The sequence below is a fragment of the Lineus longissimus genome, chromosome 17 (genome assembly GCF_910592395.1).
Source record: "Lineus longissimus chromosome 17, tnLinLong1.2, whole genome shotgun sequence".
NCBI classification, from domain to species: domain Eukaryota; kingdom Metazoa; phylum Nemertea; class Pilidiophora; order Heteronemertea; family Lineidae; genus Lineus; species Lineus longissimus.
This window is the reverse complement of record NC_088324.1, coordinates 3,812,369-3,828,928: the sequence shown is the minus strand read 5'-3', so window position 1 is coordinate 3,828,928 and position 16,560 is coordinate 3,812,369. Positions and strand designations below refer to the sequence as shown.

The window sequence follows — 16,560 nt, the reverse complement described above, 5'->3', positions numbered from 1 at the left end:
AAACATAATTTCTTATGCTGTCGTTGAGTCTAACAATTCCAGGCTCAGTTAAGCTCTTCTTATCAAACTTAATGAAATATTTCCAACCATCATCATTCTGAACAATTGTTTTTATCTAAGCAATGTGTAACAATTGAGCTTAGGGTGTAATGTTTATTAGGCAAAGCATAGTGATCTCTATGATCTATGAATCCATTTCCATGAACCGCACCCCATAAATATGTTGTTCCTAGACCATAATTGTATCCTTTCTTTGTTCTAAAATCAAAGTCTGTAGATACGTTAAATTAATTACATAATCTGAAAAATTATGTTACGTTGTAGCAATTGTTAGCAGAGTTAAATATATCATCCGTGGGTAATGGTACTTCCATTTACTTAAGTATCTTCCTAACTTGATAGTAAACACGAAATTGGTAGATTGATTCGACAAGCGGTACTGTAACTTCTGCTACATCCGGGAGTCCAGTCAACGTTGTGGCACAATAAACAACAAAGTTCACCTGATTCTAATAGTATGTCATATCACATTTAGCCAACCACCTGTTTACTTCACTCTCTTTCTTGAATGTTGAACCATAAGACGTTGTAGGGTCTAGAACTTCTTTTTTGAAACTCTGTTCTTCAGAAACGAATGCTTTCAGAATATCCATTTATTAAACGTATTTTAACACTTGGTGGTAAGCATGAAATCTGATAACAATGGCACAAAAAATTCCAGTTATGTTACTTCATACAGACTGTACAGGTTGTAGTAAAATGATAACGCATGCTGTATTATTTGGTTTTGTATTGGAATTAAGGCAACATTAATGGGAAAACACTTGATTTTGGCCCTTTTTACTACAACAGTCGTAGATAATCGTAGATCGCATTATCCTTTTACTTACAAGGGGATGAAACAAATAAAATATTTTCTTACAATTTACTTTGATGTCAATTTAATTTATTAGGCCTATTGATACAATTCCCTCAGATTTGCCTGTGAAATTAAGTAAATATTAAGTAATGATTATATTGTATTGTACAGCCTTATAATATAGTCTAGTCTGCCAAGACATTTGCTGCATAATATAGCAAATAGAGAATGTTAGATCGGACTCCCAAACATCAGCTATTTGTATAATATGCGATAGTTTTGGATTGCAATTTTGTTTATTAGCTTTGTTTGGGTGTCTAATGTAAAACGCGAAATCAAGAAGTCAAGAAATGAAATATTGTAAAATGAGAAATGAGATTTGTAAAACGAGAAATGAGTTAGCTAATCAAGTTAGGTATAAAATCAGGATTGGAGAAAAGTTCTTGGTTGAAACGAAGAATTGCAAATCTCGTTTTAATGGTCGAGTCAGCCTGGGTGGAGTGTGTGCCAAATGTATGCGCTGAATGACTGCAAATGTTGCAGGGAACTTCTTCCTACGTGGCGCTTGACTGTGGTGACCTCCAGCACTTGACTAGGCTGACCTCAAACTGTATCAGTTAAAGGGGTATCTTGCTGGAAGTTGTTGTCAAAGGGTAATGATGCTGTGAACTTCCTGCTTTAGGTGGCGCTTGACTAGGCTGACTTTGCGCTGTATCAAGGGTCTCTTTTTTTCGCGAAGTTGATGGTAAAATGTAATGATGATTTGAACTTCCTGCTATAGTTGGCGCTTGACTAGGCTAATCTCGCACTGTATCATTTAAATGGGTCCCTTGCTGGAAGTTTATGTTAAAGGGTAATGATGTTGTGAACTTCCTACTATGTGTGGTGCTAGACTAGGCTGACCTCACAACTATATCATCTAGAGGCTGATCTCTTGCTGGTAATGATAATGTGAACTTCCCCGTTAAGTGGAGGTTGAAATGAAGAGTAAATAAATTATGACTGTTGAGTTTACGCCACTTTTCCTCAATAGGTGGAGTTTGACCAGGTTGAACTAAAGCATATTTTTAATGTTTTTTTTGCTGGAAGTTGTTGAAGGGTAACGGTGCTGCACTTGACTAGGGTTCTCTTAATCGTATTGTAAGTTGCTGTTAGAGTGTATTGATGGTGTGAACCTACTGCTAGGCGGCGCTTAGCTTACATTAATATCGAGTGTGACAAATCTGCATTTCACCACGCATCCGTATGCTATCTTATCACTGCTCGTGACGTCACTGACGCGACGTCGCCCAGTGCATCTAGCGTGTATTTGGCATGTTGACCCCTTTAATGATAAAGCGTGGTCAGCCGAGTCAAGCGCCACCTATAGCAGAAAATTCACTGCATCATTACCCTTTAACCACAACTTCCAGCAAGACACCACTTCAAATGATACAGCGTGAGGTCAGCCTAGTCAAGCGCCACCTATAGCAGAAAGTTCACAGCATCATTACCATTTGACAACAATTTCCAGCAAGAGACCCCTTGAATGACACAGTGTGAGGCCAATCTAGTCAAGCGCCACCTATAGCAGGAAGTTCACAGCATCATTACCCTTTATCAGCAAGAGACTCCTTAATGATAAACTAGTTGGAGGGCACCAAAATCAAGTAGGAGGAAGTTCCCTGCAACATAAGCAGTCACACAGCACATACAGTTGGCAGACACTCCACCGAGGCTGACTCAAATCTTAAAAACGATGGGACCAATTTTTTACCGATAGCACACATTGATCGCAATGTAAACTCCACTTCAATCCAGAACTAACAGTGAACCATTTATTTTCAGCTGGGACCGTTTAAACAGAGCGGGTGTCTGTAAAACGAGAAATCAAGAAATGAAATCTTGTAAAATGAGAAACAAGTTAGGTAATCGACTTAGGTATCAAACCTGGATTGGAGAAAAGAGCTTGGTTGGAATGAAAAATGGCAAATCTTGTTTTAAAGATTTGAGTCAGCCTCGGTGGAGATGATGCAAAATGGCGCCAATTGATCGGGGTGAAGCCGCGCAATTACTCTCTGAAGCGGATATGCGTTTAATGACTGCGTCAGAATTGCAATGGATATTTCGAGAAAAAAGGGCCCACCGTTCAAACCGGTTCGTGCTGAGAACGGTGTTTTGAAAAGTGTAATTCCTGGCGCACGACGGCGAATTTTTTTCCTGACCTTTTCAGCAAAGCATTGTGTACATTCTTAACCAATCATATTTCGAGTGCCATCACTGCATTATATAGGTATCGTTCACACGTGCCTTTGTTTACATTTCTGACTTGGCAATTTTGCAGTGTTTTTGTTTAAGGAATTGATACTTCATTGGAGGTATTGCTTGTCTCACCCAAACCTGTGTGGTGAAAACGAGGCTACATACATTATCCATCATGAAAATGAAATATTCTCACTCGGGTGTTTCAGAATGAGACTGTCAAAGGGGGAACTGAAGGGCATTTCTTCTTGAAAATGTTCCTGTGCCTCTTGTAGTAACTTCTGAACATATTCACACAGGAGAAAAACCATTCAATGATCTTACGGGTACATTTAGAGATCACCCCTTTACAGATGGCCTCACCTGTGATAAATACATTGTAAGACGTCTGAAGGGCATAATAAAAGAAAAATGTCCATATGATTTGACTGATTATTTCGCTTTATTTAGTTTTAAAATATCACCAAAACATAGACCATATTCATGTACAAGTATACACCGCATGCACTTGACAAGCGTCAGTATTTAAAACATTTAACACTTTCACTATCATTTCAAATCAAATCTTAATGTAAACAAGTGGAAATCTCAACAGAGCATTGAAACTATGCAATATAGGTACTCATTGGAAAGCTCTCATTGAATGCTTTCAAGTGGAACACCTTTATTGCAGGCCTTCAGTAACTATCTCAGTTACTATTGGATGACATGGCCACTGGCAGAGTGAGTTAATACAATGAAAACAGTTTATAAATGATTGTGTACCAGAACAAATGTTTGCCATCACTCCACAAAAAGACTTTAACCGTTGCTATTCTGACTAATCAAACTGAACCCATATCAAGAAAGTGTGAAATGATTAGACAACATTTTACAACTTGCTACTGTGTGTTTTTCCCAAACTTTGGTTCTTCATTACACCGTGAGCTAAATTATGTGGAGCCTTCCTTGGTCTTTTCTTGGGAAGGAGACTACCTACACTTTCTGAGCTTGGTCTCTTGACAGGGCATTTGGACGCTTTTGTGTTTCGTCCAGTAATGAGGCATCTTCTCCCACCACGATCAGATTTCCTTCGTGCGATGGCTGTTGGCTGCACACCAATTGTAGACCCACGAGGCTTTATCTTTGATCTGGATTTGGTAGAGGCCTTTGTAACCCCAGCACCTGTATACCTCCTAAAACATGCAAGCGCTGAATCCAAAGCAGTATTAGTAAGTAATAAGATGATGAGATATTTTCACAAATTTCTTAGCAGATGCTGTCAACTCAGGGTTTTTCACTATTCTCGAACAAATATCTTCCGCAGCTTTCATGATCTGCTGCTGAAGTGTGTTAAGTTCATCACTCATGTCACTGTTGTTGGTATCATAACTTCTCACTGGTTGCCCACCATGACGAGCAAGACATCTATTCTGTAGTTGCCTTTGTTGCTCGAGACCCCAATGGTCATTGTCATTTGGAGGATGCTCAGGATCTAAGGCCACTGTGGTTTTAGTTGAACCGGTAGGTGAATCAGTATCTGGAGAGCCACCTGGCATCACTTCTTCATCATCTGACATGGAGACCACTAGTGCTGGCTGATTTTGATGTTCATCCCTAAGACTGGAGAACCAGCCACTAGGCAATTCAGTGCAGCCAGTGGCAACTTGGTAGAGACGACCACGCAAGATAGCAGATGTGACCGGGACAAAATTGACAGATGCTATCCCCAAATGCTTCACAAGTGCACCCTGGTGTTTGCAGGGGGCTCCAGTTTTACCAGTGTAATACGAGCACAGACCCATAGACATGTCAACATGGTAGATCACCTTTTAGCATGTACCTATTTGATATGGATATGCAGCCATCTAATCGGTTGTTGGCAACATCGATCAATCAACGCACGTAGTAGGCCTCGAACCTGGTGAGCATGAAGTCCAGAAGCTGCACAACATTGAAAGCCTTAACACCGTTGAACACTTTGTCTTTAAGAATTCGCATAGCTGCCTCGACATAGTTATTGGTGTTATCGCCACGTATTGGTAACTCTTCCCTCAGGCTAACAGCCCAAGCATGGCGGCGATCATATGTGTCCTGAAGATGGTGAAGAAATCCTTCGTTTCGTTGCGCAACGAGATCTTCGAGTGCACGATCATATTTTTGGGATAGTTCCTCCTCATCGTTAGCATAGATCTTCTCTTTTAACAAAGAGAATAGATGAGGCCTGTCTTCTTTCTTAATGCTATGTTTTGCATCCCACAAGTAGCGCCAATTGGCTTGAAGAACGTGATAAACACACAGCAGCAAAACAGAGTCAGGAAAACAGTTTGTGAGAGCAGATCATTCTGCTGTGGAATCATCTGTCATAAAAACTGCAGGCCCCTCCTGTCCTCTACCATAAAATTCTCGATCAGGTAAAACTTCCATCAGAAGTTCAAGTCCGGCAGTGATGACATCCGTACTCTCAGATGTCGTAATAAGTACACGGACTAGCAAGCCACCAGCACAGGAATGAGTCAGTTGAAGAAATATTCTGCAGTGGTATCTGTCCGCACCACCACTTGCATCCATGAATATCAAACTCCCCACTCTGTTCAACAAGTTAATGAACCATTTGCATCAAGGGACTGCAAACTGCCACAGCCAAGTATTTGTCTAATACCTTAAACTTAAAAAATTCTTTGTCGTTCCGGCAGTTGTACTCCTCGTCGTGCTTCTCCAGGTCTTTCAGCATCTGTTCACCACTCGGAGCTCCAAATGCCTTCTTGAAAATCTGGTAATACAACCTGCAATAGTACAAAAAACATGTCACTGTCAAGTCTGCAAATAATTTTTCTACAGTCAACTTTCGTTATAATGCCAGCTTTGGGACAAGTGTACTTCAAAATGTCCTTATCTGCTAATGAAAAAGTATCCTTGTCCTTGGAAAAGAGAAAGAATTTTATGTGCTGATAAAAGTATTTTTAAGAAATGTGCATGCAAATGCAATAAGAAAGGATCAGTGTAAGACAACAATGAAACAAGAGAAACAAGAACATACCTGTAACAGTAGCCAGCATCAGGTAACTGTGCTCTGTCAGCTGCCGCAAAGACGTAGTTATCTCCTTCCGAGAACTCAAGGTCAATCTCGAGAGCTTCAAGGGCAGATGATGGTGAACGGCCACTCTGGAACAGCTCGAGCAGCATCTGCTTGGCTTCATTAGGCACGTCCCGCTCTCTCAGACTGTCATCAGAGATGAGTTCATGGTTGTGCAAGTTTTTAAACTGAAGAACACCTGGGAGGCTAGGCAGATGAGGATCTTCAACCGAAGCCCTGAAATTGAAGGTAGGATCTTGTTATTGCACTTTTAGACATGACAGGCTACTCTGAGTAGGCCTACTGTATGCAATATAGGCGGTGACCTAAACCGAGGTGTCAAATCATCAAATATCAGTGACTGCCTTTCGAGGCAAGTGATCACTCTTGCATACCAAAGCGCACCTTAATGTTTTCTTGGTGAATGACTTTTTCATCAGTGGGTTAGCCATTGGATCTCAGTACATGTATGTCATACGCAGACAAGGATTTAATGACATGTGTTCTACCTACCTAGACTTCTGTTTGAATTCTGTTCTCTTCACAGTTATGGTAAGCATTGCTGCTGGGCAATCACAATTTTTGGAACCACTCCTGCTATCAGCCGTGGAACTGCGAGGATGGGTGTTGTGCTGGCATCGGAAGTTTCGCTTGTATATGTTGACTTTGCCCTTTGCAACCTTCCCGTAGTTCAGTCTCCATGTCGTCTTTGTATTTTCTTCCAATTATTTCCTCCATTTTTCAGCTGTTTCTCCATCAGAAATATTGACCCGTACGACTGGATATTGCTCCTCATCTTCATTGGCAACAAATTTGTATTGAAATCCATCTTGGAGACTATTCTGCAAACTGAATAAGAATATTCAAATACATTTCACAAACCTGCGACTTTTAGTCTGACATGATATATGATAATGTCCATGATAACCAACATATAGAGCCTCATAAAACCACTCTAGCTATGATCATAGCCTAGGCTGTTGAGGAGTGACAGGCGTGCCATCTGGGGTCTACGCCTTAGTCTGTTAGCAATTCCAGTGCACACTGACACTGCTGTAGTGTAGTGCATGTAGTTTGTGTACAATAATACACGTCTAATTGACCATGCATGCATGCAATGTATGCGCTTGCAGTCTGAATGTGATACATAAAGGTATTTTTTCACAGTTTTTTTCTCCAGTTTGATGCGCTAGACAATCAGAAACCGATAATACCAATATCTATCCTTTTGATTCGTATAGTTAATCATACCTTAAATGCTTCGAACTCGCTCAGACTGTTGTTTTTGTGAACAGAAACGATGTTTACCAATTCCGCCATTGCATTCTTCTAAAGTTCAACTGACGTCACATATTTGTCGAATTCTGATTCACCGAAAGTACACAATGCTTTGCTGAAAGGGTCAGGTTAAAAAATTCGTCATTGCATTCTTCTAAAGTTCAACTGACGTCACAGACTTGTCGAACTCTGATTGGCCGAAAGTACATAATGCTTTGCTGAAAGGGTCAGGAAAAAAAATCGCCGCCCGCGGGGGGCATGATTGCTGTACAAAACAATGGTTCCATAAAAACTGAAATAGTTATCAGAGGAGAGGAATAGTTTTGTCGATCCATGATTGTTCTGATGTTCGCTGGGAAATGTAGCACGGACATTTTTCAGTTTTGTGAGATCAACAAAGATCCCTTTGATACATCTCCCATAATTCTTTAAAAAATTATGGATGAATTGTCACTGTGGTCTGAGAGCGCTGAAAGCAAGCTATTTGCGACAGGGATTCTGTAATTAAGTTCATTGTTGATGTCATGGTTCATGAAAGATTTGTTTTAAAATCTGTTATGTATCGTCAAGTAGGGATAGGAAGATGAAGATGTATCAGCCGCCATACCAGGGGAGAAGCGTGACCCTCTTGGCCATCAATGTAGGTGAACTCCTGCAATCCGAATTGCGTCCCCCGTGGCAATATTGGTATATTGATCAGAGAAAGAACAGCCAGCAGGTTGGCCTCTTTATTACACCCCGGGGGAGGCAACAGTTGGTTTTGCCTGATGTGGCTACCTAGGGAGATGACAATTTGATCTGAGACAAAGATTATTTGTCATGCGGATTACGCGGCATTGCGGCCGACTTATTTCCGTACCCTGCATTACTGGGGAACTCGATGGGAAAACATCTCTTAGATTAGGCATAAAATAAGATAAGTGATTTTAAGCCATGCACTCTTTTTGCGAATTACTGGATTCGGGGCAGGGTATTTTGTCGTACATAGAAGCCGCGACAGGTTTTTGAAGAAAAAAAACGATCTGTTCGCGGCAGATTTATGTTTTCAATGGAGTAAACTATAGTGTAAGGTCACGCTCAAAAGTTTTCCCGAAAGTGCGTGACGTCCGGATTTTCTCTCAATTTCAGATGACACCCATGTCAAAATGTGTTTTGAAGTCGCTTTTCAAAGAATGACGAATAGGTGCTGTACACCACTGGAAAGGCCGTGACCTCCTATTTCCACACGAACTCACCTCATTTATTTAATGAATACAAGTCAGTTATTAGCGCAGGATTGGCTCCGAGCACTTGATGCCACCCCAAACTAAAAATTTCAAACCAGACCCAAAAATCACTAAAAACTGCGATTTAAAAAAACATTCTTACATGTAAATCCAAAATTACCGGTTTCCACGTGAAGAACCATAGCCAATGCTCGAGAAAAATACGAAAAAAAGTAGTTTAGTCTACTCTTTTTCGAAATATTTTGATTTGCAACAGCTGATCACCCGGCCAACATACACACTCCAATCCAGTGAATGCCAACGCCGTTCAGTTCTTCAAACAACCTATATTTCTTCAATGACACTTGGTTTTATGGCTGATAAACTAAGTTTATTTGAAAGAAATATGTTTTTTTTTAGCTGACATGGGTGAGCCTGTGTCGTCGTCTGGTCCGTCGTCCGTCGTCTGTGGGTCCGTCGGTCCGCTCGTCCGTCGTCCGTCACCAATAGGGGCACGTTTGCTGACTATTGAGTCTAGACAGTTGGAACTTGCTCTGAGGATGTCTTATGACAACATGTCTTGACACAAAAAATAATCGCCATTTGACCTACCTTCTGGGCTCGAGGCAGCCATCTTTGAAAACCTTATTTTGTCATTATCTCATGAACACTGATAGCTAAAACAATGACATTCTTACTGTCAATACTTCTGATGAGACTACATGACATAATATACGGGTTTTGATTTGACTAACTTTTGAAGGTCACAGAGGTCAAACTCGAAAATTTCAGCGAAGGTAGCACATTTCGTCATTAATTGTCCAAGACTATTCAAATTTGATATGTAGACAACTATTGGGCATCTGTACATATTAACACAAACTCAGGTCAATGTGACCTACTTTTCAGGTGTAAGTAGGTCAGGTCATAAAACTCAATGTCAGTTATATCAAGAAACCTTCACTGTGTGGTCCTCAAATGTGCATCAGTGATCGATATGTTCAAGTATGACATAGAGCGTATAACATTTTGACCTACATGTAGTTGCTAAGGTCAGAAAGGTCAAACTCTAAAATTCCGCTGAAGTTGATACGTTTCACTACTATTTTGTCTGAGATTCTTCAAAATTTATATGGAGACACCTAATGGGGATCTGTATAAGTTGACCCAATTTAGGTCAATTGTGACCTATAGTTTATCAAGTTCACAGATGTTTTAAAAGTGTCATTGACAGTGCCAATTTTTGTCTTAAAAGTCAATGTAACCTCCATATGTCATTTCATCTTCGACTAAATGATTACCAGGTGAGCACAATGTCCCCAGAACATTTCATTTAAAACAACCTATATTTTCTCCTGATAAACCCACCCCGGCGAATGAATATCGCACAAAGCCGCGGCATAGGAAAAGGCACAGGAATGCACAGGAAAAGTGGAAAAATACCTTTTAAATTGTGTTACATGAAATTTAATTAGGTGCACCAGATTTGCAAAAAAGCAATGCGTTTATTTTCTTATAAAATGTAATCAGAGGCTGCTCTACATGCCATGTATTGTTTGAGGTGTTAGGCGAGCTCGTCGGAATACTTATCAGCCAGGGTGAAACCAGGTTATTTTAACAAAACCGATATTGTTGTCCTGATCAAATAGGTTTATGTCAATAAAAGTGAAGTTTCGGAAAGAAACCAGGTTTTATGCCCTAAAATATTAGTTTTTCACCCATTGGTAATAAACTTGGTTGTTTTGGAAAACATTTTGTTTTTTTAGCAATAACTGGACAAATGGCGGAGAAACTTAAATGTTAGGGTAAAAACCTAGTTTTATTGAATTTTGTTAAGGTTGTCGGCAAATAAACCTGGTTTTATTGTAAAATTACAGGTTTTTTGAATAACTGGACAAACGACGTGCATAAACCTACTGTATCAAGAAAACTTGTATTTTCTACCTCGTTCCCTATGACGTATACGACTCCACGATCTTTGTTGGACGAGGATGTGCGACCTCGATCGGCACCATGGGCTGTGCATGCGCATGTGCAATACGCATGCCTATACATGCACTGGGAACGGGTGTTTAACTAACCTCCGCCCTGATGAAATCAGTTCTCGGTGGGGTCGAGGTTTAAAAGTAGGGTAGGTTTTCCTAATAAACCAGTTTTTTTGTAAAACTTAGTTTATTAGACATCAACTTGTTTTTTTAAGATAAACTTGGTTGTTTGCTTGATAAAACAAGTTTATTGAATAAAAGGACATTTCGGTGCGAAAACTTACATTTCAGGTGATTAGGTACAGGTTTTGTGTTGAAAAACCAGTATTTTATCATAAAATATAGGTTTATGGAAAAAAACTTACTTTATGAGGAAATAATATTAGTGTTTTTGTACAGATAAACTTATATTTTTAGAACAACCTGGTTTATTAGGAGAAAATATAGGCTGTTTTTAAAACAACAATATCTCTTTCAAATAATAAACTTAGTTTATTCGCCGTAAAACCAAGTTTTATTGTCCGTCCGTCAGTTCATCCATCTGTCCACAAGGGCCCACTTGGCAATGGTATCATTATACCATTAGGCCCCACGGGTGGCGCTGATTGGTCACTGCCGGGGGGCCTATAATTCACAAGCAGAGTTATTCGGCAAATAATTTCATGTATATAAATCGACGCCAAACTCTGGTGTATACATATTTTAATTCTAAAAGTCCCGATAGGTGACCGGTGTGTAGCCACTATCATGACTATTGGCGACCCCGCGGTAGGCTCAGTAATGTGGTGCATACGTTTGCACGTGACGAACTACAACCACTCGGGCTATTTTGCTGAAACTTGGTGTTACTTTAGGGCATTACACCAAAACGTATATTTCGTGCTTTAGATTCGACCTCCGATGAGGTCTCCAGGCGATGATCTTGAAAATGTCATTGCAATTTTGAAGCCAAAGCTATATGATACGAATTTGGTGTACTGTCGTTTCTACGTTTAAGCCTTAGTGCCGGACTACTTCTTGAAATCGTTTGAATTTTTTTTTCTCGACAAGCTGTTCAATGAAGGAGTTGTGGGTGCTGCGCAGGCGCACTGGTGGCAAAAGCACCCGCCGCTTTTGTCAATATCGACTGATGTCGACATGGGCAGGCGAAATAGTGCTCAGTTAATTCAGTAATATTTACAGTTTTTGATGTCACACTACGCTTGTAAACGATCTGGAGTGTTTTATGATACTTCTTTACCATGATTCCGTCAATAATTTTGATGTAAGTGAGCGAAATAAAAAAACATTTAATTGATATCGCGTATTTATTCGAAGAAGACTGTCAGGACAGTTCTCTACAAACCACGGTGAATGTTCGTGATAGTAATCGTCCTCAAAATCGTGTTAAAAACACTGCATCAGGCAAAATTAACTCGTCAGAGGCCAAGGACATGGTGTTAAGAATATATTTGCGGTATTACAGTTCGGGTGATTATGGGGAGAACGTGCATCTTTTGAAGCAAACTTGTCGCGGTGTCGCAGGTTTTGTGTTTCGAGATTTAGCGAATAATCCCGACTTAGAATATTCTCAATCATATCGATGAACTTCCTTGATCATTAGCATCTAATTTAGTGTATGTTAGACTTATATAACTTCGTTCGTAAGCAAAATTAAAGTGTTTTCTCAATGTTTTACAGGTGTCAGGTATGATCCACAGCTGCATTTCAACCACGGTGACCAGGTCACAGACACAGATGACCGAGAGAGGGGAGCTCAGCATCACTCATACACCTCCAATCGCTTTTCAACATCATTGCTCACTCGCGTTCATCAAAAGAACCTGGTGATTCTAGGATTTCATTCATATTTCACTGTAGTACTTAAACTCAATAAAGAAAACAGTGTGTGGCAGTAAAGTTGATTTACAAAAATATCAGTGGATCTGTTAAGTATTTACTCAATATCAATGCGGGCTATCAATCATACCCTTTGGACTTGGTCCTGAACTTGCATTTACTGGTTGGTTGACCCTGGTATAAAGGTTTCCCCTGGCTAGGCTGGACCATGTTCACTGGACTAGTTTGTCAAAACCCACGTACACTTCAAAAGAGTGATGTAAAGGCCCAGACTGCTTACTGGTTGTCCTCGGGTTGTGACTATGCATCTGAGCTGCTTGGTCTCAACCTGCACTTTGTAAAATAGTTGATGTAAGTGCATTGACTGCCTTTACTGCTGCTTGCCTTAAGGTGGTGGCCATGCATCGACTGGACTTGTTTTTCGCAACCTGCACTTCAAAGTAATTCATAAAAATGTTCCAGACTGCATTTACTGGCGGTCCCTATGGTTTGTCTCCGGCTGAACTTCAACGGATTTGGTGTAACTGTCCTGAATGCAGTTACTGCTTGTGACCATGCATCTACTGGGTTGTGACAGTCCAAGGATCACCATTGCAAATACATGTAGTAATATTAACCTACTGTCGCAGCCTTCAAATCGTAATCGCGCTCTTTGAATACATCGGAAGTAAAGTACAACCAGATGGACCAAGCGAAGCTCACTGGCCGTAGGCCTCTAGTTTATTGTTGGGGGTGTCTAATAGGGTTTTATCACAAAGCATCCGAGGTTTTAATTGACTTGCTTCTCAAGGTCACAGAGGTCAAAGTTTAAATCTTCACCGGAGGTTAGTACACTTTGTCGTTGTTCGATGTAGAAGGTTCTGAAATGGTGTAGGGCAGAATCTTATTTGCTACTCCATATTGTAATGTACAATCATACCCGACATGCGGGTAGTTTGAAGTTGGCGACACCTTGCATTCCATCATTGTATGTGGGCTGATGAAGTGTTTTGCCTTCAGTTCTAATACCACCAACAAATAATAAATACGGGTGTTTTATTCGTCAGCGTTGGATCTTATGACCTCCGCTATATCTACGCCGGTAGCAGATTGAATTCAGAGTATTTTGCAGAGTAATACTTTACGACCTGGTACGTTTACACACACGTAAGAAGTTCTGGCGGGAACAAATTCCGCGCCCGTATAACGTACCGCCGATTTTCATTATACGCTCTATATGCACTTTCGATATGGATCGCAACACGGACAAGGGTAGGATTGCTGTATAAAATGCCATTAGATACGGGAGGTGGTACGTATTGATTCCTATAGCTACATAAACCACCAATATTCCGAATACTTTTCAATCCCATGTATTTCTTCGTTGCTTGACTTCCTTCCTATTTGACTTTAATATGTGTACTCACTGAAGTATATCGGGTTTCTCAGTAAAAGCGTTCAGAAATTCAAAATTCAATATCACACAGTTCCACTATTCCGGGGAAAAATATTCAAATCTTGTCCACATTTGAGCGTTACTCTTACATGGTACTGTGTTGTCTAAGAGTTAGATGCCGCCACGACAATAACGCTAACAAAACAGAATGTTCGATTTGTTATTCATATAAGATTTTAAAGGCATTTCGACTTGATCTTGTAGACATCTAGTCTCAGTGTGTTCCTATCTTATGACACGGATCTCACCGCCATAACACGACGGCGCCATTCAATATAAGTCGATAGAAGCGTTTCATCACCCACCACCATGTAAAACTGTGGATTATCAAACCGAATAAAACAAACAAATCGAGTGTTACAATGGGCACGATTCGGTTGAGTCATTATGTCCTTCCTTGCGCGCAGTCTACAGGAGATGCGCTTTCAATCTTAATAACCTGTTGTCAACTGTTAAGTATAGACAGGCGACGCCAAGGGATGATGGATTTGATCCAGTCACGCAAAATATCGCTCACCGGAACTTGATGACACCCGTGAATGACGTGTGAGCCTCTCGTACGATCATTTATAGGTTTTTGATTGGTTTCGAATCAGCAACCAATCACTGATTCATGACCAATTCAAAACGGTCAGTTCGCTGATTGCATGATGCCAACACTCAAATGGTCATGGATCATCAAGTTGGAAACTATCGGTAATTTCCGGCATGTCCGATGAGACTACATGCCCGTCCTCCGGGTTTATTTTATTTTGCAGTGTAAAGCTAATTTTCATGGAGGTGCACTTTGAGGCGATATTTAAATCTGCGTAATCGGTGCAAATGCAGGCACTGATTCGTCACTAACGTGAACGGTAAGCGATGCTGAAGTATGGGCGCGGTAAACACGGATAATACCATTTCCTAAAGGTCTGATCAACCAATTCATAATGCGATAATAATCAACGCCTAGCTGCAGCGATTTCATTGGCTGTGCAGTATGAACAGACACACCCTTCCATACATTAAAGGCTTGCTGGGATCGTCGTCTGAATTTGCGTTCTTCACATGAATCCCACTAGGCACAGCTGTCATAAGAGCTGACATTCTACAATCACCTCAATCAATCGCACTGTTCAGGAAGTTGTCGAATTCCTTTGTTTTTTTAATGCATCAAGTCGACTGATCGCATGCAAGGAGGGGTTGTCAGCAAAGGCAAAGATCCCCGATCGGACGAGATTCACACCCGCCGATTCGATCGCAAATCAGGTCGACTGCAACAAGTCTAGAAAAAAGGTTTGCACAAAAAACGCATATCTCTGCATGTCATTGTTGATATGAACGATTCGAGTGTTGTAAGTTCCACTGTCTGGTGTTCTCGAAATTGCAATGATTATGAATGAAGGCTAACTCCCGCCTTAGGTTTGTTTCTACCGGACAGTTGAAGACTCCCAACTTTTGTAAGCGTTTCGTGACATGTCATCCCCGGCGAATAAGTTGCGTTGCACTACCGACCTCTGATGAGGAGCACTTGAACAACCTTTCAACACCCAGATTTGCCGGTTTTTGCATACGTCAAAACATTTTCATGAACTCGGATTCACAGTGGTGCCACCATAGTGCAACAGGAGACGCCTTGAAACTGCCAAAATTCACAGAGTGCGTTCTTTTTCCCTGCTATGGTGTACATTTGATACAGATGAAGCCCACTCGATTATACTTGTTAGAGACCTAATCTGCAAGTGTAATTGTCCGATGGGGGCGAATTTACCACGATAATGTTGGTTTCGACCGCTCCTAGGCAAAATACTAATAATTTGGAATCATTTTGTTTTGAGTTGGACTTTGAGTATTTGACTCCTGTTCCCAAAACTTCCATTGTTAACTCGACTTCCGTTTTCGTTTGTCTTTGACTTCCGTTCTGAGATCGATTCTGTTTTGGATTCGACGTCCATCGGAATTTAATTTTTCCTATCCTTCCTTCGTTCTACCTTTGTTGTTGGTAGAATTTATATTTTTAACTTGACTTGAGTTATTTGATCGCTACAAATTATTATTCCCGTTTAATATTTTGCGATTCACATTAATAATCTTATCGGGTTAAAATATATTTTGCGTGCCGATTCTCGCCGAAATATTTTCATTAATATTGTTGTATAGTAGCCCGCATAGCTCGCTGTCTGACCAAGGTCTGATTTGAAAAATTTTCTAAGTTCAGCGAAGTTGTCAATTTTTACTCTAACAATTAGCGGGTTCCAGACATCACCCTTCGACTGAGATTATAGACGTGATTTGCTCATATTTGGTCTAACTATTCCCGCACAATAGTAGCAGGATAATGATAACTCAATAGTACCGATTGATTGAGACTTGTGTGAAGCGTTTGTCCGATCAGAATTTTGATAACTTCTTTCATGTAAAGTATTGGTGAATATGATATTATCGCTCTTGTACTCAGTACATGTACTTGCTGTTCCTGAGTCATTGTACATGTACATGTATGGCCACGATAACAGATGATGAAGATGGAGGCAGTGGTAATGCTGACATCGATTTTCATCCCGAGCCCAAGGCGACATCTCCATGCCTATTCATCAGCTCAAAAGATTCGCAGATGATTATATTCAGGCCCACCTTTTAGGCCATGCGTATGCGAGGACACCGTAACAAAACGCGCGCCGATA

At 40.5% G+C, this 16,560-nt stretch overlaps 2 protein-coding genes across 3 annotated transcripts in view; both read right to left on the bottom strand.

Annotated features, from left to right (window-relative positions):
• LOC135501810 (leucine-rich repeat and immunoglobulin-like domain-containing nogo receptor-interacting protein 1-B) overlaps window positions 1-16,560 on the bottom strand; it is a 130,438-nt gene that overhangs the window by 53,492 nt on the left and 60,386 nt on the right. The window lies entirely within an intron of this gene.
• Window positions 4,976-6,801, bottom strand: LOC135500965 (uncharacterized). Its single transcript, XM_064792683.1, has 4 exons — window positions 6,669-6,801; window positions 6,120-6,392; window positions 5,742-5,865; window positions 4,976-5,173 (listed from the first exon to the last, which is right to left on the bottom strand). Exons 1-4 carry the CDS (start codon window positions 6,713-6,715, stop codon window positions 4,976-4,978), a joined length of 642 nt encoding a protein of 213 aa, XP_064648753.1. The 5' UTR covers window positions 6,716-6,801.

Bases quoted from the DNA above. Each gene is read 5' to 3' on its own strand.
- LOC135500965 (XM_064792683.1), bottom strand. From the start codon at position 6,715: ATGCTTACCATAACTGTGAAGAGAACAGAATTCAAACAGAAGTCTAG. The intron at 6,393-6,668 runs GTAGGTAGAACA...CTTCAATTTCAG, and splicing joins GAATTCAAACAGAAGTCTAG to GGCTTCGGTTGAAGATCCTC. The intron at 5,866-6,119 runs GTATGTTCTTGT...GTACTATTGCAG, and splicing joins GATGCTGGCTACTGTTACAG to GTTGTATTACCAGATTTTCA.